This window comes from Gnatocerus cornutus, chromosome 3 (assembly GCF_029298725.1).
Source record: "Gnatocerus cornutus isolate USDA-ARS CGAHR chromosome 3, icGnaCorn1.1, whole genome shotgun sequence".
Classification (NCBI taxonomy): domain Eukaryota; kingdom Metazoa; phylum Arthropoda; class Insecta; order Coleoptera; family Tenebrionidae; genus Gnatocerus; species Gnatocerus cornutus.
The window spans coordinates 11,546,100-11,560,902 of record NC_142235.1 but is presented as its reverse complement, the minus strand read 5'-3'; the positions used below and the strand labels follow the sequence as shown (position 1 = coordinate 11,560,902).

Here is a 14,803-nt window from a genome sequence, read left to right as displayed (position 1 = left end):
CTGTAAGTTTCACCAATCAAGAAAGGTAGACCTAATGTTTGGTGTATTTCAGGCCACATTCAATTTCTTTCTATTTGATAGTTTGGTTATTGCAAAGTCTGTTTGGTGTACATTTGCGATATCGTTAAAAAAAGTGATCACTTTTGTAAAGGAAAATACTTTTGGAACCGTCTAATTGCTACATATCTTAAAAATGCACCATTAAAGGGACACAACTTTGTTAAACTTCTTTGCAATGGGAAGTTTTGTGCTGACAACCGCACCTCAGAGTGAATCCCATGACAATTGGTCATAATTTGAAAAAAGACGACATTTTATTTCTTAGACTAAAACAACTTGAAATCTTTGATATGTGAGGTATAGACGTATTTAAATTCAGCATTTCAAAATCCTCGATGGTTAAGGTAGATAGAATTTACAAACCTAAATACGAATTGAACACTTTATAGTTGACTATGTAAACATTGAAAGATTTGCTAAATTCTCCTAGTGTTTCACTTCTAACCAGTTCTTCTAATAAGTTAAAAACTTAAATATTTCAGTCATACGACTGCGGGCCACGAAAACTTGATAATTTCGTTGTCAACAACTAGAAAAAGAATCCACTTCTTTGAAAACCATTCAAAAGCCATTCCAATTTTGAAATAACTTCAAATTTCCGTAAATACGGGAGCCAATTGTCAATGTTTACAAATGATGACGTTTCTGTCAAAGTGCTGTCAGACAAGGTCGTCAACTTTTGGTGAATAAAAATGTCCCTATGAAGTACATTCCTCCACCAAATTTTTGGGATAGTCCCAAATTTCGGGCCAAGTTTGACATTTGGACCTCACTATCAATTGGTATGAAGTATAGAACGGTAAGTAAATTTTGTAGTTACCGTTTCGTTTATCTTGGTAACCAGTAAACTCAACTTACTGGTTCAACAGTTTGAAGCCTGGAAACAGGAGAGTAATTTAGGTCACGTGATTGGTGTCAAAAAGCGTCGCGTAGCTACTGCGCAGCTTTTAAAACTGCGAGCCAATAAAAACACTCGCGGTCAAAAGCCCACCAGGGAATCTGTCGATACTGTCAATGACGACTTTTTGTTTTGTTGGTTATGGTCACATTTTGTTGATGACCGAAAAGTGTTTGTTTACTTTATCCACGTATTATGTGAATAATAGGGAGAATGCAAAAAATGTAACCTATATGTTTTTGTACCAAATTTTGTAGAATATTGTTCAATTAACGCAGTAGTGTATTTTTTTTTGAAAAATACATGACGGTTTTGCCAAAATTGGCTAAAGAAATTTAAATATTCAGGCGGGAGCTAAAACACTGTTTCATTGGTTTGACGTCACATCTCAGCTGCACGCTCCGCCCACTGATAGAATTCCGTTTGCAGAACATTTGTTTAACACCACCGTTGCAATTTATGGTTGTTTTTGAAAAATAATTTATACACAATGGAAACGGGATTTCAAAAACCCGACACATAAAATTTGAGACACGTAGATGTGCGAATGATATGGGATTTTTTATCAAGAAATCCTAACTTTGCGGTGAAAGTGTCGCGGTAACTACATCTTTCTTTAACTTGATATGTCAGTTTACAATGAATGGTTGGATTTTTATTATCCAAGAGAAATACAATTATAATTATTATGTTGATGTTTCTTATTCAACCGGTATACTTTCACACGTTTATCACATTTTTGCTTTGCATTTACCGCATTTAACGATAATTTCTACGAATACACAGTCAGATTTATTATTTCTTTCTCTCTCATGACACCTTTGTAGAAAAAATATGGTTTTTACATTTTGATCTATTCTGATTTGATTGAATTTTATTTATGTATATAATAACCATCTATTTTTTTCTATATTCGAAAATGATTCGTATGAAGAATACGCTCTCTGTATTCGCAAGAAAATTTATAATTCAATAATTTGGTAGAAATTAAATAGATGGTTTACTGTATTGGATTTTTTATAATCAGACCTAATTAATAACAATAACTGATCCAAAGCTTTTGTTGTTTTTTTAATTTTTAATTTATATACAATCCACTATACAGTATGTCCCCGGATTGAGTTCACAAGAGAGAAAAAAAAAAGTTATTTTACATTTTACAAAAAAATGACAACGGAATAACATTTTTGCCTAATTCAAAACAGATAAATCTGCAATTAAAATTTCAAAATTATTAGTTTGTACACTCTTAAAATCAATTTTTTTATATTTTTATTTATTGAATTTTCTAATCGTAAGTACATAATAGTACGCTGTGAATTCAAAATCAAATAGTGCATTAAAGATTAAAGCAAAATTTACTCAATAATGGGTAAGTATTAAAAACTAGGATAATAAATGCAGTCGCATCCGATAAAATTCGAAACAGTCGAATTACGAGTTAGAATTATTGAACTATGTGCTGAAAGAGGTGTGGGTTAATCAAATATTTAAAATTGGTTTAAATTTAGGATTAATTTTATTCTTTTGTCATTTGTTGCAAAATTAAAAATAAAAAGTTCTTTGTTAGTTTTTGTTTTTTACGATTTTAGAAACAAATTCTGATAAGTTTTAATTTAAGCAAAAACTATTATTCCGTAATTTATGGCTAAAATTAAAAATAAAGTTTTTTTTCCTTTTGCAAATTCAATCCGGGGACATACTGTAGACTACTCTATAGAATAAAAGTCGCAACTAAATTGGTAAATTTCTTCGAATAGTTTTTTCGTTAGGCCAAAAGATTTTTTTATTAAAACCCCCAACGCTTCAAGTCTTTGAGAAAATGTACAATTGGCAGTTGTTTCGGATATAACAAAAGTCTTCAGTTTAAGCAAAAAATTCATTGTTTTTAATTTTGTATAAAGCACTTTAATAAATAAAGTCAGTGTATGTAGTTGCACGTCTGCGTATTGAGAAAAACTACTAATGCGCACATCTTTGATTGGTGATATTTAGATTTCACGATCTGTTTTTTAACAAGTGAGACGGTGGTGATTGTGGGCGCAGAAATCATTGCTTATGTGAGCCATCCTTGTGGTTTTTGAAGATTTTTGGACGGAGGCTCACTTGCGGCGCAAGCCGGTTGTAATTTCTGCGGCCCAATTTTTGGTTTCGTGATTTTTGGGAGCACCACGTCTCACCCTCTTTGAAGCCGCCCTCCATCAAAGGTAAATATCTCGAACTTGAGGGACACTTTCATAACATTGCTGTTACAGCTCGGTGCTTTACTTACCAAACACCCTGTATATGTTTGTTTATTATATTCGATTCAATTTTCTTTTAAATACGACTCTTCGTGATATTTAGCTGGCTCTAAATTTGGTAAAAATAATAATTTTAATTAAACTATTGTGTAAACCGGCTTCTAGTTTTTTGTCTATCCCTGCACCATGAAAAGTCGCCTTTAAATGTCTTTTTTACTAATTAAAAAAATCAAAAATGGTAGAAACGCGGGGTTAGGAACATTAAGTTGCTTACAACATTAGTCCTAGAAAGTTAGTATCAGTAAAAAATCCTGCAAAAACAGTCTAAAAATTTTTTATTTAACTACTGTATTATAAAAACTTGCAAAATAACAAAGACCGTAAAGGCAGCGGATGAATCCTATTCAGTTACTTACAACACTACTCTAAGAAGGCTAGCATCAGTAATGGACACTTTTTTACTATTTGCTTTATTTAAAAATTGCAATAAATTGTAGGGGGCTCTTATTTAGTCATCTCAAAATGTTTTTTTTTATTTTAACAAAAATGGTGGGGGCGCCGGGAAAAGTACTTTAGTTACTCATATACACACTTGCAACACCACTGCAGGAAGTTGACAACACTAAGACTGTTTTTTATTTACCCCCATACTATGAAATTTTTAAAAACAAAAATCTATTTAGTTACTTGCAACGCAACTGATAAAAGGTTGGCAACAGTGGCTGTTACCCTCAACACCGTGGGCTTCCTAATAGTAAAATACCCATCACCGGACAAAACCGGAAGATTTTTTTCGACATATTCGACCAGTTGCGACAACTCCTCATCTTCATCTTTAGTAACCTTTATGGTACACCTAATCTCGCACATTTCTGTCAGAATTCTGCTGCTTTCTTCTGTTATAGCGTCACACTGGGCTAACACCATTACTGTTCCAATCTACAAGAAAAAACTAGAACAAAGAGACATTCAGATGCCCTTACAATGGTCCCTTGAAAATTAAGGATCGCCAGGACTATATTCTCGAACCAAGTGTTGTCGCTCTCATAATCCAAAGCAAAGAGAATGTAGTTAAGCAGCTCAAAGGTGGTAAACAAGACCATGAGAGCCACCGTGGGTCCAAAAAGCTGATTGAAGAGGTCAATCGTTTTGCGGAGAAAAAACAAAGTCTTCACTGTTTTCCTGAGGACGACTAACGAAACGTTTTTGTTTTGTAGCGTCGCAGAGATTCTTTGGTACCTCACCAACACTGTCGATAATATATCATACAGAATAATTTTGTGGTAAGTCTGTAAAAAGAGCTCTAAGAGTCTGATGTTAAATTGTTTAATGTACTCGGGACCCATCAGCAACGTCCATTTATAGTCGTTGTAGATTTCTGAAGCCGCCAACCACAGGTTGATGACCAAGAAAGAGAAGTAGTACGGGAGCTTCCTCCTCTTTTCTTTGACCACTTTTGTCTTCTTCTTGACCACTCGGAGGTGCTTCATCAGGTTATCCCACTGTTTCTTTCTCCAGAAGCTCACAACTATCATCGTGTAAAAACTGAAGATGTAAAGAGAGAACTCGGTGATGTACGAAGAGATGAATCTCATGAAAGTTTCTTGAAAGAAGAAGTCGCTGTTGATGAGGGTCATGACTTGTCCACCCGACAACGCGGCGAAAAAGAGAAGGTTGTAGAATTTTTGGTACTTGGAGGCGGCAGAAGGACTCGAGGCGAAAAAGCGCCCGAAAGTGCAGACGACACGGAGGAGCTTAAAACCCATCAGGCGCAACGACAACCATGACCACGACGTCGATTATGGTGTTATTATGGTATCGATTTAGTTCTTATCGCTACTTTCACACGCGAGATTCTTCATTAAACTTTAATTACCAACGTCGCCGAGGCTTGTTGTCTGCATGATTACGATCAGGAAATTGCCAACAGTGAATGCCATTTTCAGCAAGAAACCAGACCCGAGGAACTCCGGAAAATTCGCGTCGACGTATCCAACGAGTTGCACCAGCTCCTTTTCTTCATCTTTGGTCATATTCATGGTGCATTTCAGTTCTTACATTTCCACGAGGAGTTTGTTGGCCTCCTTGGCGACGACACCGCATCGGGCTAAAAACAGTGGGGTTCCAATCTAAACAAACAAAAATTATAGTTTCTAAGAATCTCACTTACGAAAGTCGGGTGGAGGCGGAGGAACGCCAACGTGGCCTTCTCAGAGAATGTGGATATTCCTCGGTAGTTCAATGCGTAAAGAAGGTAATTCAAAATCTCGAAAGTAGTGAAGAGCGCAATCAGAACTATGGTGAGGCCGAAGAGGTCGCTGAAGACGTCGACAGTCTTTCGAAGGAGACATACAGTCTTCACTATCTTCCTGAGCGCAACTAAAGTTATATCTTTTGTTCGCAAGGTCATGGTAACTCTTTGGTACCTTACCAACATTGTACATAACAAATCCTACAGTAGAATCTTGTAGTATGTTTGCACAAAGAGCTCTACAATTCTAATGTTAAATCGTCTAAAGTACGAAGATCCCAGCCCTGACGCCCATTTGTAGTCGTTATAGATCTCGGCGGCCACAAACCAGAGAATGATCATCAAGAAAAAGAAGTAATAAGGGAACTTCTTTGTCTTCACTTTAACTATATGTGTTTTCTTTTTAACCATTCGTAGGTACTTCATCAAGTTGTAGCACTGGTCCATTTTCCAGAAGCTTACAACAATCATCGTATAAAAACTGAAGAGGTAAAGACAGAATTCTGTGCAGTACGAACAGAGGATCCTCATGAAGGCTTCTTGAACGAAAAAGTCACTATTGATAAGAGTTACCACTTGGCCCATCGGCAATACAGAGAAAAAAAAAAGTTTGCAGAGTTTTTGGTACTTAGAGGCTGGAAAAGGACTGGAGGCAAAAAAGTCGCCAAAGGTGCAAAGAACGCTGAGAAGCTTAAAACCCATCAGGAGTAGTTAAGTACAGGAAGTCATCCAAGTAAAGACTACCACGACCATGACATCACTTATTCATTGGTATGGATTAACTTCATATCGCTACCATCAACATGCGATATTCTTATTTACACAAATGATGGAAACGCTATTATACTCTCGTTATCTGCATGACAACTATTAGAAAGTTGGCAACAGTGGCAGTTATTTGTAAAATCGTGGGCTTCCCGGGTGTAAGAAACCCAGCACCGCAGAACTTCGGAAGATTCGCTTCGACGTAGCCAATTAGTTGCACCACCTCCTCTTCTTCAACTTTGGTAACCTCCATGGTGCATTTCAATTCGTACATTTCCGTAAGGAGTTTGTTAGCTTCCTCGGTGACGGCGTCACATCGGGCTAGAAGCAATGGAGTCCCTATCTAAACAAGCAAAAATGAAAGACCTAGAAGACCTCACTTACGAAAGTCGGGTGGAGGCGAAGAAACGCTAACGTGGCGTTCTCGAGAAATGTGGCATCTCCTCGGTAGTTCAACGCGTAGAGAATGTAGTTTAAGATCTCAAAGGTAGTAAAGAGAGCGATGAGAGCTATGGTAGGTCCAAACAGCTCGTTGAAGACGTCGATGGTCCTTCGAAGAACACATACAGTCTTCACCGTCTTCCGGAGTGTTGGTAGTGAGATATGTTTGTTCTTCAGCTCGGTGGTGAGTCTCTGGTAGCGCACCAGCAGCGTCGACAAGATATCATACAGAAGCATCTTATGGTAAGCTTGCAAGAAGAGCTCTAGGAGTCTTACCGTGAACTGCTCAAAGACGAGAACACCGATCATCAACACCCACTTATAATCATTGTAGATTTCAGCCACCGCTAACCAAATCACTATTGCGCAAAAGTTAAAATAGTACGGAAGCTTCTTCTTCACTCGCACCATTTTGGTCTTCTTCTTGACCACACGGAGGTGTTGCATAAGATTGTACCACTTTTTCCTCTCCCAGAAAGTTAACCCGATCATAGTATAGAAACTGAAGTAAAGAAGGTTCAATTCGGTAAGGTATGACGCGAGGATCTTCACAAAGACGTCGTTCAAGAAAAATCCGCTGTTCCTTAGAGTTAGAACTTCTCCAATAGACAATCCAAGAAAAAACAGCACATTGTAGATCTTCTGGTAAAAAGGTTCAGTCTTCATGGTGGTGGACGATGGACTTGAGGCGAAGACGCGTCCAAAGCACAAAAGAACCTTCAGAAGCTTGAAACCCATTGGAATAACACGCAGTTCTGATTAAATATTTTATTGTAGTGGTAACAAATCAAGATGTAGATAAAATCTGACACGACTTTATTTACGGTCTCGTGACTTGCGTTACCACAATGAGAAAGTTGGCAACAGTGGAGGTAATTTTCAGGATTATAGGCTTCCCAGCGGTGAAGTAGCCGCCCTCGGAGAAAACGAGAAGATTTTCTCTGCCGTACTTAACGAGTTTTAAGAAGTACTTCATGAGGAATTCTATTACGTTCTTGGGTGATGGCGTTACATTGAGGTAATACCATTAAGCTGCGATTCCACTTGCTTGCTTTAGAAAACCAAGATTTGAGTGCGGTTGGATCATAATAAAACATTAAGATGCAATTGCACCCTGATTACTGGTGGTGATGGACGAGAATGTTGACGCAAAAATGCGGCCAAAGCAAAGCACACGGAGGAGTTTAAATGTATAATTTTATTTCGTGTCGTGTGCAATAAATAATTGAGTTAGTTAGCTAATATTGTCACAATAATGACAAAAATTGAAAATTCTGAGTGATGTAGATTACAAAATGTCAAAAACACGAATTCACGCTATGCTTTTACAGTTGTTTTTATTATACAGGGGGATAATTTAAAAAACACGTCTAGTTATCACTGGATTTTCTCATGTAGGTCGTTTTTAAAAGTATATAATATATCTGTCAAACTTCAGACACTTGTCGTTTGTGTTAATAAAAAGACACAAATGTGTGGGTATTATGTTTCTTTGCCATCAGCAAATATATTTAAGAATATAAATTCGTTTGATTATCCATTGTCTGCTTTAATGTGATTTTACGCAAACGGTACACATCTAGTGGTCTGAAATTTATTCTAACCAATGAAAACCACTGTTAAACCTTGTTGACAAATTTAAGACAGTTGTGAGATTTACTTTGACTAATCAGAGAGTTGTGTCAAGAACGTACTTGAACCAATTCAGTCACATTAAATCAAAGTCGGTTTCAGATGGCCTTGAAAATTAAAGCTAACTTGATTTCGTAATTGACAAAAAAGCTTTTTCTTCATCTTTATTGTCTTCGTCTTCTTAATATAAACCCACTGCTCCTCAAAGTAAGACCCCGACTCACAAGCTGAGAAAGAACACCAAGTTGTAGAGCTTCTGGTAGAATGATTCAGTCTTCGTGGTGGTGGATGATGAACTTGAGGCAAAGACGCGTTCAAACCACATTGGAATTAAACGCAGTTTTGGTTGCATGTTTTATTGTAGTGGCAACACATCACGATAAAAATAAAAATCTAATATGGATTTATTCAAGTCTTGATGACCTGCATTATTACAATGAGAAAGTTGGCAACAGTGGCCGTAATGCTGAGGATTGTTGGCTTCCCAGCTGTAAAGTAGCCACTTCCGGAGAACAGAGGAAGGTTTTCTTCGACGTATTCAACAAGTTTCAACATTTCTAGGTCTTCCGATCCTGGAAATAACATCTTGGTTTTGACTTCGTACACTTCTTGGAGGATCCGGTTGCTTTCTTGGGTGATGGCGTCGCATTGAGAGAGTACCATTAATGTTCCAATCTGCAATAACCAACTGAAGGCGAGAGTATAAGTTTGGTACTTACAATGGTCGGATGGAGGCGAAGAAACGCAAGAACAACGTTCTCAAGAACTGTAGTGTTGCCTTCATAGCCCATCGCAAAAAGAATATAATTAAGTACTTCGAAAGTCGTAAACAATATCATGAGAGCCAGTGGTGGTCCGAAGACCTCGTTGAAAACGTCCACGGTCTTCCGTAGTAAACAAAGAGTCTTCACTGTTTTTCGTAACGTATGTATAGATTTTGTTTTATTTAGTACCACCGTCACTCTTTGGTACCTTACCAACAGCGTCGACAATATCTCATAGAGAAGAAACTTGTAATAAGGTTGCAGCAAAAGCTCAAGAAGTCTAACATTGAACTTTGCAAAGTATCCAATACCCACAATCTTGTACCACTTGTAGTCATTGTAGATCTCTCCACTTATCAACCAGATATTGACCACCATGAAGATAAAATAGTACGACAACTTTTTCCTTACTTTGACCACTTGTGTCTTCTTCTTCACGACTTGTAGGAGCTTCATCAAGTCGTACCATTTCCTCCTTTTCCAGAAGGTGGTACTGATCATAGTGTAAAAACTGAAGTAGTACAGACTAAACTCAGTGACGTACGCAGCGATGATTTTGACAAAGACATCGTTTAGGTAAAAGTCGTTGTTGACAATGGTCATCGCTTGACCGAAAGAAAGAGCGATGAAAAAAAGAATATTGTAAATTTGTTGTGACAGAGGCTCGGTTTTCGCGGTTGTAGACGATGGAGTTGACGCGAAGATGCGGCCAAAGAAGCAGAATAACTGGAGGAGCTTTAAACCCATTACCAGCCGGGATAAAAAGGAAATATTAAATGTGTGTTGGTATAATAATGAAGTTCATTATGTTTAATATTGAATAAATAAAAATCACGAACGATGTAATCGATGTTATCGCTTGACGAAAAAGTTGCCGTGTTGTTTCGGTGCTGCTTGTTATGTAGATAATTATGTGGAATATTCAGATTTATGTAGATAACATCGTTTGTGACGTAAATGTAGATAAAGCAGATAAAAATGATAAATTTTCTGACACTTTACTATTCAAGGTCATTATCTACATCTAGTCGGAAACCAGATCAAACTAAGAAATCTAAAAAAATATTTGAGGATTTCTTTCAAAATTGAAACCAAAAACCATTTTTATCTAACAATAAGTCTGATTTGATTCACAATCTGATTTTCCATTTGGGAACATTTTTTTAAAATGGTAAAGTTGGTTATTCAAATCTCAACTGTCATCAAATTATGTTTTTTTTCCGAATGAATCCAAGAAGATATACAAGATATACAATTCTAGTATTCATAGATGAATCTCAGTGTTGACAAGAGTACCATTTTACAAAATAGTGCTTTAAGAAGTTTCTTAAACTATCCCAAACAATATTAAAATGCTACAATTGAGCCCTTAAAGTATTGAATAAAAAAACTGCTTTCGTTTAGGTGACCTGCATGACAACCACAAGAAAGTTGGCAACAGTGGCTGTCACTTTAAGAATCGTGGACTTCCCAAGGGTAAAAAAGCCGCTGCCGGAAAGAACAGGAAAATTTTCTTCAACGTACTCCACTAATTTCAACACTTCGAGTTCTTCTCTTTTGGTGACCACCATCTTGCATCTAATCTCGTACATTTCTAAGAGGATTTTCTTGCCTTCTTCGGTGATAGCGTCACACTGAGACAGTACCATCATTATACCAATCTGCAAGAAAACACTCAAAACACGTCTGAGAGTTTGAGAACTTACAATTGTAGGATGGAGGCGAATAAACGCAAGAATAACGCTTTTGTTTTCTTTGTTGTTCAAAACGAAAAGAATATAGTTGAGTACTTCGAAAATTGTAAATAAGATCATGAGAACCAATGTTGGTCCAAACAGGTCGTTGAATATGTTGATAGTTTTTTGAAGAAGACAAAGTGCCTTCACTGTTTTCCTCAATGCGACTAAAGAAACTGATTTTTTTAGTACCACCGTCAAGCGGCGGTACCTCACCAACAGCGTCGATAAGATATCATAAAGCAGCATCTTGTGGAACGATAGCAACCACAGTTCAAAAATTCTAACAGCAAATTTTTTAAAGTAGCCAATCCCCAAGACTGAGTACCTCTTGTAATCCATGTAGGTCTCTCCACTTACCAACCAGACATTGACCACCACGAAGGTAAAATAGTACGGCAACTTCTTTCTCGGTTTGACCATCTGTGTCTTCTTCTTCACGACTCGGAGATGTTGCATTAAGTCGTACCATTTCCTTCTATTCCAAAAGTTAGTACTAATCATCGTGTAGAAACTGAAGTAGTACAGACTAAAGTCTGTGATGTACGCTGAGACGATTCTAATGAAAACGTTGTTCAGATAAAAGTTGTTGTTAATGATGGTTACTGCTTGGCCGAAGGAAAGACAGACAAAGAAGAGAATATTGTAGATTTTTTGGTACAACGTCTCTGTTTTAGTGGTGGTAGACGACGGAGTTGACGCGAAGACGCGGCCAAAAAAGCACAGCACGCGGAGGAGTTTGAAACCCATTGCGTGGCATTGCAATGAAAGAATTAAATGTGACAGTTTATAATTTGTACGTGTTTATATAGTAAATAATTCAATAGCTAAAAGGATTAAAATGAGTTGACATGTTGGTGTTCAAGTAAAAAATTATGGGTGATGTAGATAACAAAATGTCAAAAATCGATTTCTCGCCCAATCATAATGCAGTTAATATGCAATCCAATAGCCTTAAATTTACGCCAATCAATGAAAAACCGGTTGACTCAATTGTGTATTTCTTTACAAAATCAAGACAGTTGTGGAATTTATGCTGACCAATCAGACAACTGCGTCAAGAACGTGCTCGAACAAATTATTTAACTTTTGGAACTTGGCAGGAAATAATACTTAAGGCATCAGAAATGTAATAATAAAAGTTCTCTCACTTAAGGGGATATCGAACAAATTTCAGTATAGGGCAAATTCAATGTATTTTTCCAAACACGATTACTCGAAAACTATTGAGTAAATTGCTTTCTGTTTTTTGCGTATGAATCTGTTCAACGTGCACTATGTTGAATGCTATATATAATTTTTGTAAAATGATTCTTTAATGACTTTTTTATTAATTAAATATGAAAACTTGCCTAAAAGCGAAATAATTTTTAGCATTCCACATGCGTAGACTAATTTTACATAATGTCGACCAAACCGATTTTTTTTAAAGTTAATAGTTTTTGAGAAATCGTGTTTGGAAAATTTCATATTCGAAGCATGTTATCCTTGTCTAGCAGTTAACATCTCTTTTCTCTGTACCAGAGAGGTCTGTCTGGTAGGTAGAAGTGTGGGTAAGCGTACCATAAATCAATTTTGTAGCCGAAGGGATAGTTTACAACTGAAGCTTTTCCATAAACACACAAAATCTTAAATTTGCCTGAAACAAGATTTTTCTCTTATATTCAAACTGAACGTAGCTTTGAGGACAATCATTTCAAAATTTTGAACTTTATATCTGATGTATTAGGATTTTAAATTGTTTTAGAATAGTTTAGGTGATAAATATTTGCCTTTATCTTTATTTTTTAAGATCTCGAACAAATTTCAATATAAGACGAATTCAATGTATTTTTCCAAACACGATTACTCGAAAACTACTTGAGTAAATTGGTTTCTGTTTTTTGCATATGAATCTGTTCAACGTGCACTATGTTGAATGCTATATACAATTTTTGTAAAGTGAATATTTAATGACTTTTTGATTAATTAAATACGAAAACTTGGCTGAAAGCGAAATAATTTTTAGCATTTCACATGCGTAGACTTTTCAAAATTCACACATACGTATTTTGAGAACAACCAGACAGTAGTATAACGTCTTGTTGTCAAAATTATGACTTTGGTGGTGGTGAAAAGACTGAAAAATTTCTGGTAATTTAAAGGTTTTAAAGGATAGATCAATCACTAAAACAACAGAATATAATTATATTATTTATAATTTAATTGTTTCTAATTATGTTCACTATTTTTTGTTATATTTACCAAAATCTTGGACAAAATTCGAAGATCTCAGTTCATCTATTAATTCTTCAATTTTTGCAATTACACAAATCCCACCTTTTCGGGAAAAATTTAATTTATTTATGAAGATAAACATTAAATAATAATAATGAGATATTGTAATTATTAAGTTTCATGGGTGTAATTTGTAAAGTATCGGACTCTACTATCAAAGTATTTATGATTTACTGGCCATGGGCAATAATAATTTGGCCATCAGTGCAGTCAAAACTATTAGCTATTGTCCTGACCACAAGATGATGGTAATAATAATCTAAACTACTCGGGCAGGGGTTTTAAGAAGTAGTTTTTATTTATGGTTTTATTACCGTAGTAAGAAGACTGACCATGGGTAACTCACTAAAAGAGTGCCGTCTACAAATAATGAGGGTTGAAGGGAGATGCTACATTTGACGTTTAGATGTTTAAAATGTTTCATATAATTTTTCCTTTACGCAGAATTTTGAAGCAGAATTTACCGTTACAGTTTGTTAGATATCCCCTTAACGTGTTTGCTTTATCTCTTAAAATTTGGATAACCACCCCTAAAAATAGTTTTCCTCAGGCATCATTTAAACCATTCTCACTGAATGTATGCATTTCAGTAATCAAAAAAAAATATTCTTGAAGATTAAAAACCTCATCTCTGAAATTGAATAGTCTCAATTGCAACTCTATAATTCATTGTGTTCTATCAGGTCAGATCAGGACCAAACATGTAAAAAATTGTTATTTGTGTATCATGGCCAAAAAGAATTTCTTTTTTGGCCGAGTCTTATTTTAATAGCCGAGACGACAACCGAGTTCTTTCCAACGAAATTTCGAAATTTTTAAACGGTTGTAGGAGAAACTTCGCCAAAACTGACCAAAACACAAAAACAATAGAAAACGGACGACCACAAATCACAAAATAGTACATTAATATGGCTGTCTATCGGTTTAATGGTTATGGTTTTGTCTCCACGACGAACTGCAGGTTTTAAAAATTTATTTCGCGTAAACCAAACGGCCGAAGAGGACGAAAACCCGCCACTTTGTTAGTTTGGAAACTCGTCGAAGCGCGGCAAAAGGAGCGAGAATGGTACGGTTCGGTCGTGAAAACTTCCTTGAATTCGTATCTCGTCGAACTCGAACATCTCAACTTTAGAGAGAGGCTCACCCAGCGCGTTTATGTTAATTACACGTATTTCATAAGGAGAGTAGTACGAATGAATTTTGACTACGACGAGCGCAGCGAGTGCTACAAGTCGTCTTATGAAATGAGTGTAATATACTATTTTTTCTACTTTGCATTGTAAATAAATTTAAAAAATGCATTTGAAAGAAATTATTTTCGATTAGGGATTTTTGACAAGTTCGGTTGGTGACAAAAGATGTAATGACATTTGTCTAGCAAAATTCCAATTCAAATAATTACGGACTTTTTCTGCTTAACTTTTGCAAAATTAAGTATTAAAACGTTTGCCTTTGTTCTGGTACATTATTATTAAATCCACATTTTCGTAATCATGATGATAATCATCATTGAGATTTTGATTCAACGTTCAAGGACCGGCATAATAACATAGCCAACATAACCAAAAAAAGTTTTGCGTACTATAATAAAAACAATTGTCTGAGAGTATTGCTAACGAAAAGTAGGAAATAGTATATTATAATTACAAGTTTATAAGCAAACCTTTAAAACACGCACGACAAGTTTAAGAGCACGACACGTCCGCGGAGTGCTTTTAACGTCGTAAGTGTTTTAA

General features: G+C 36.0%; 1 protein-coding gene across 1 annotated transcript; it reads right to left on the bottom strand.

The window, feature by feature from the left end:
* Window positions 1-6,217: 6,217 nt before the first annotated feature.
* LOC148176900 (uncharacterized) lies at window positions 6,218-7,396 on the bottom strand. Its single transcript, XM_088033224.1, has 3 exons — window positions 6,602-7,396; window positions 6,300-6,560; window positions 6,218-6,244 (listed from the first exon to the last, which is right to left on the bottom strand). The coding sequence occupies exons 1-3, from the start codon at window positions 7,394-7,396 to the stop codon at window positions 6,218-6,220; spliced, it is 1,083 nt and encodes a 360-aa protein (XP_087889350.1).
* Window positions 7,397-14,803: the final 7,407 nt, after the last annotated feature.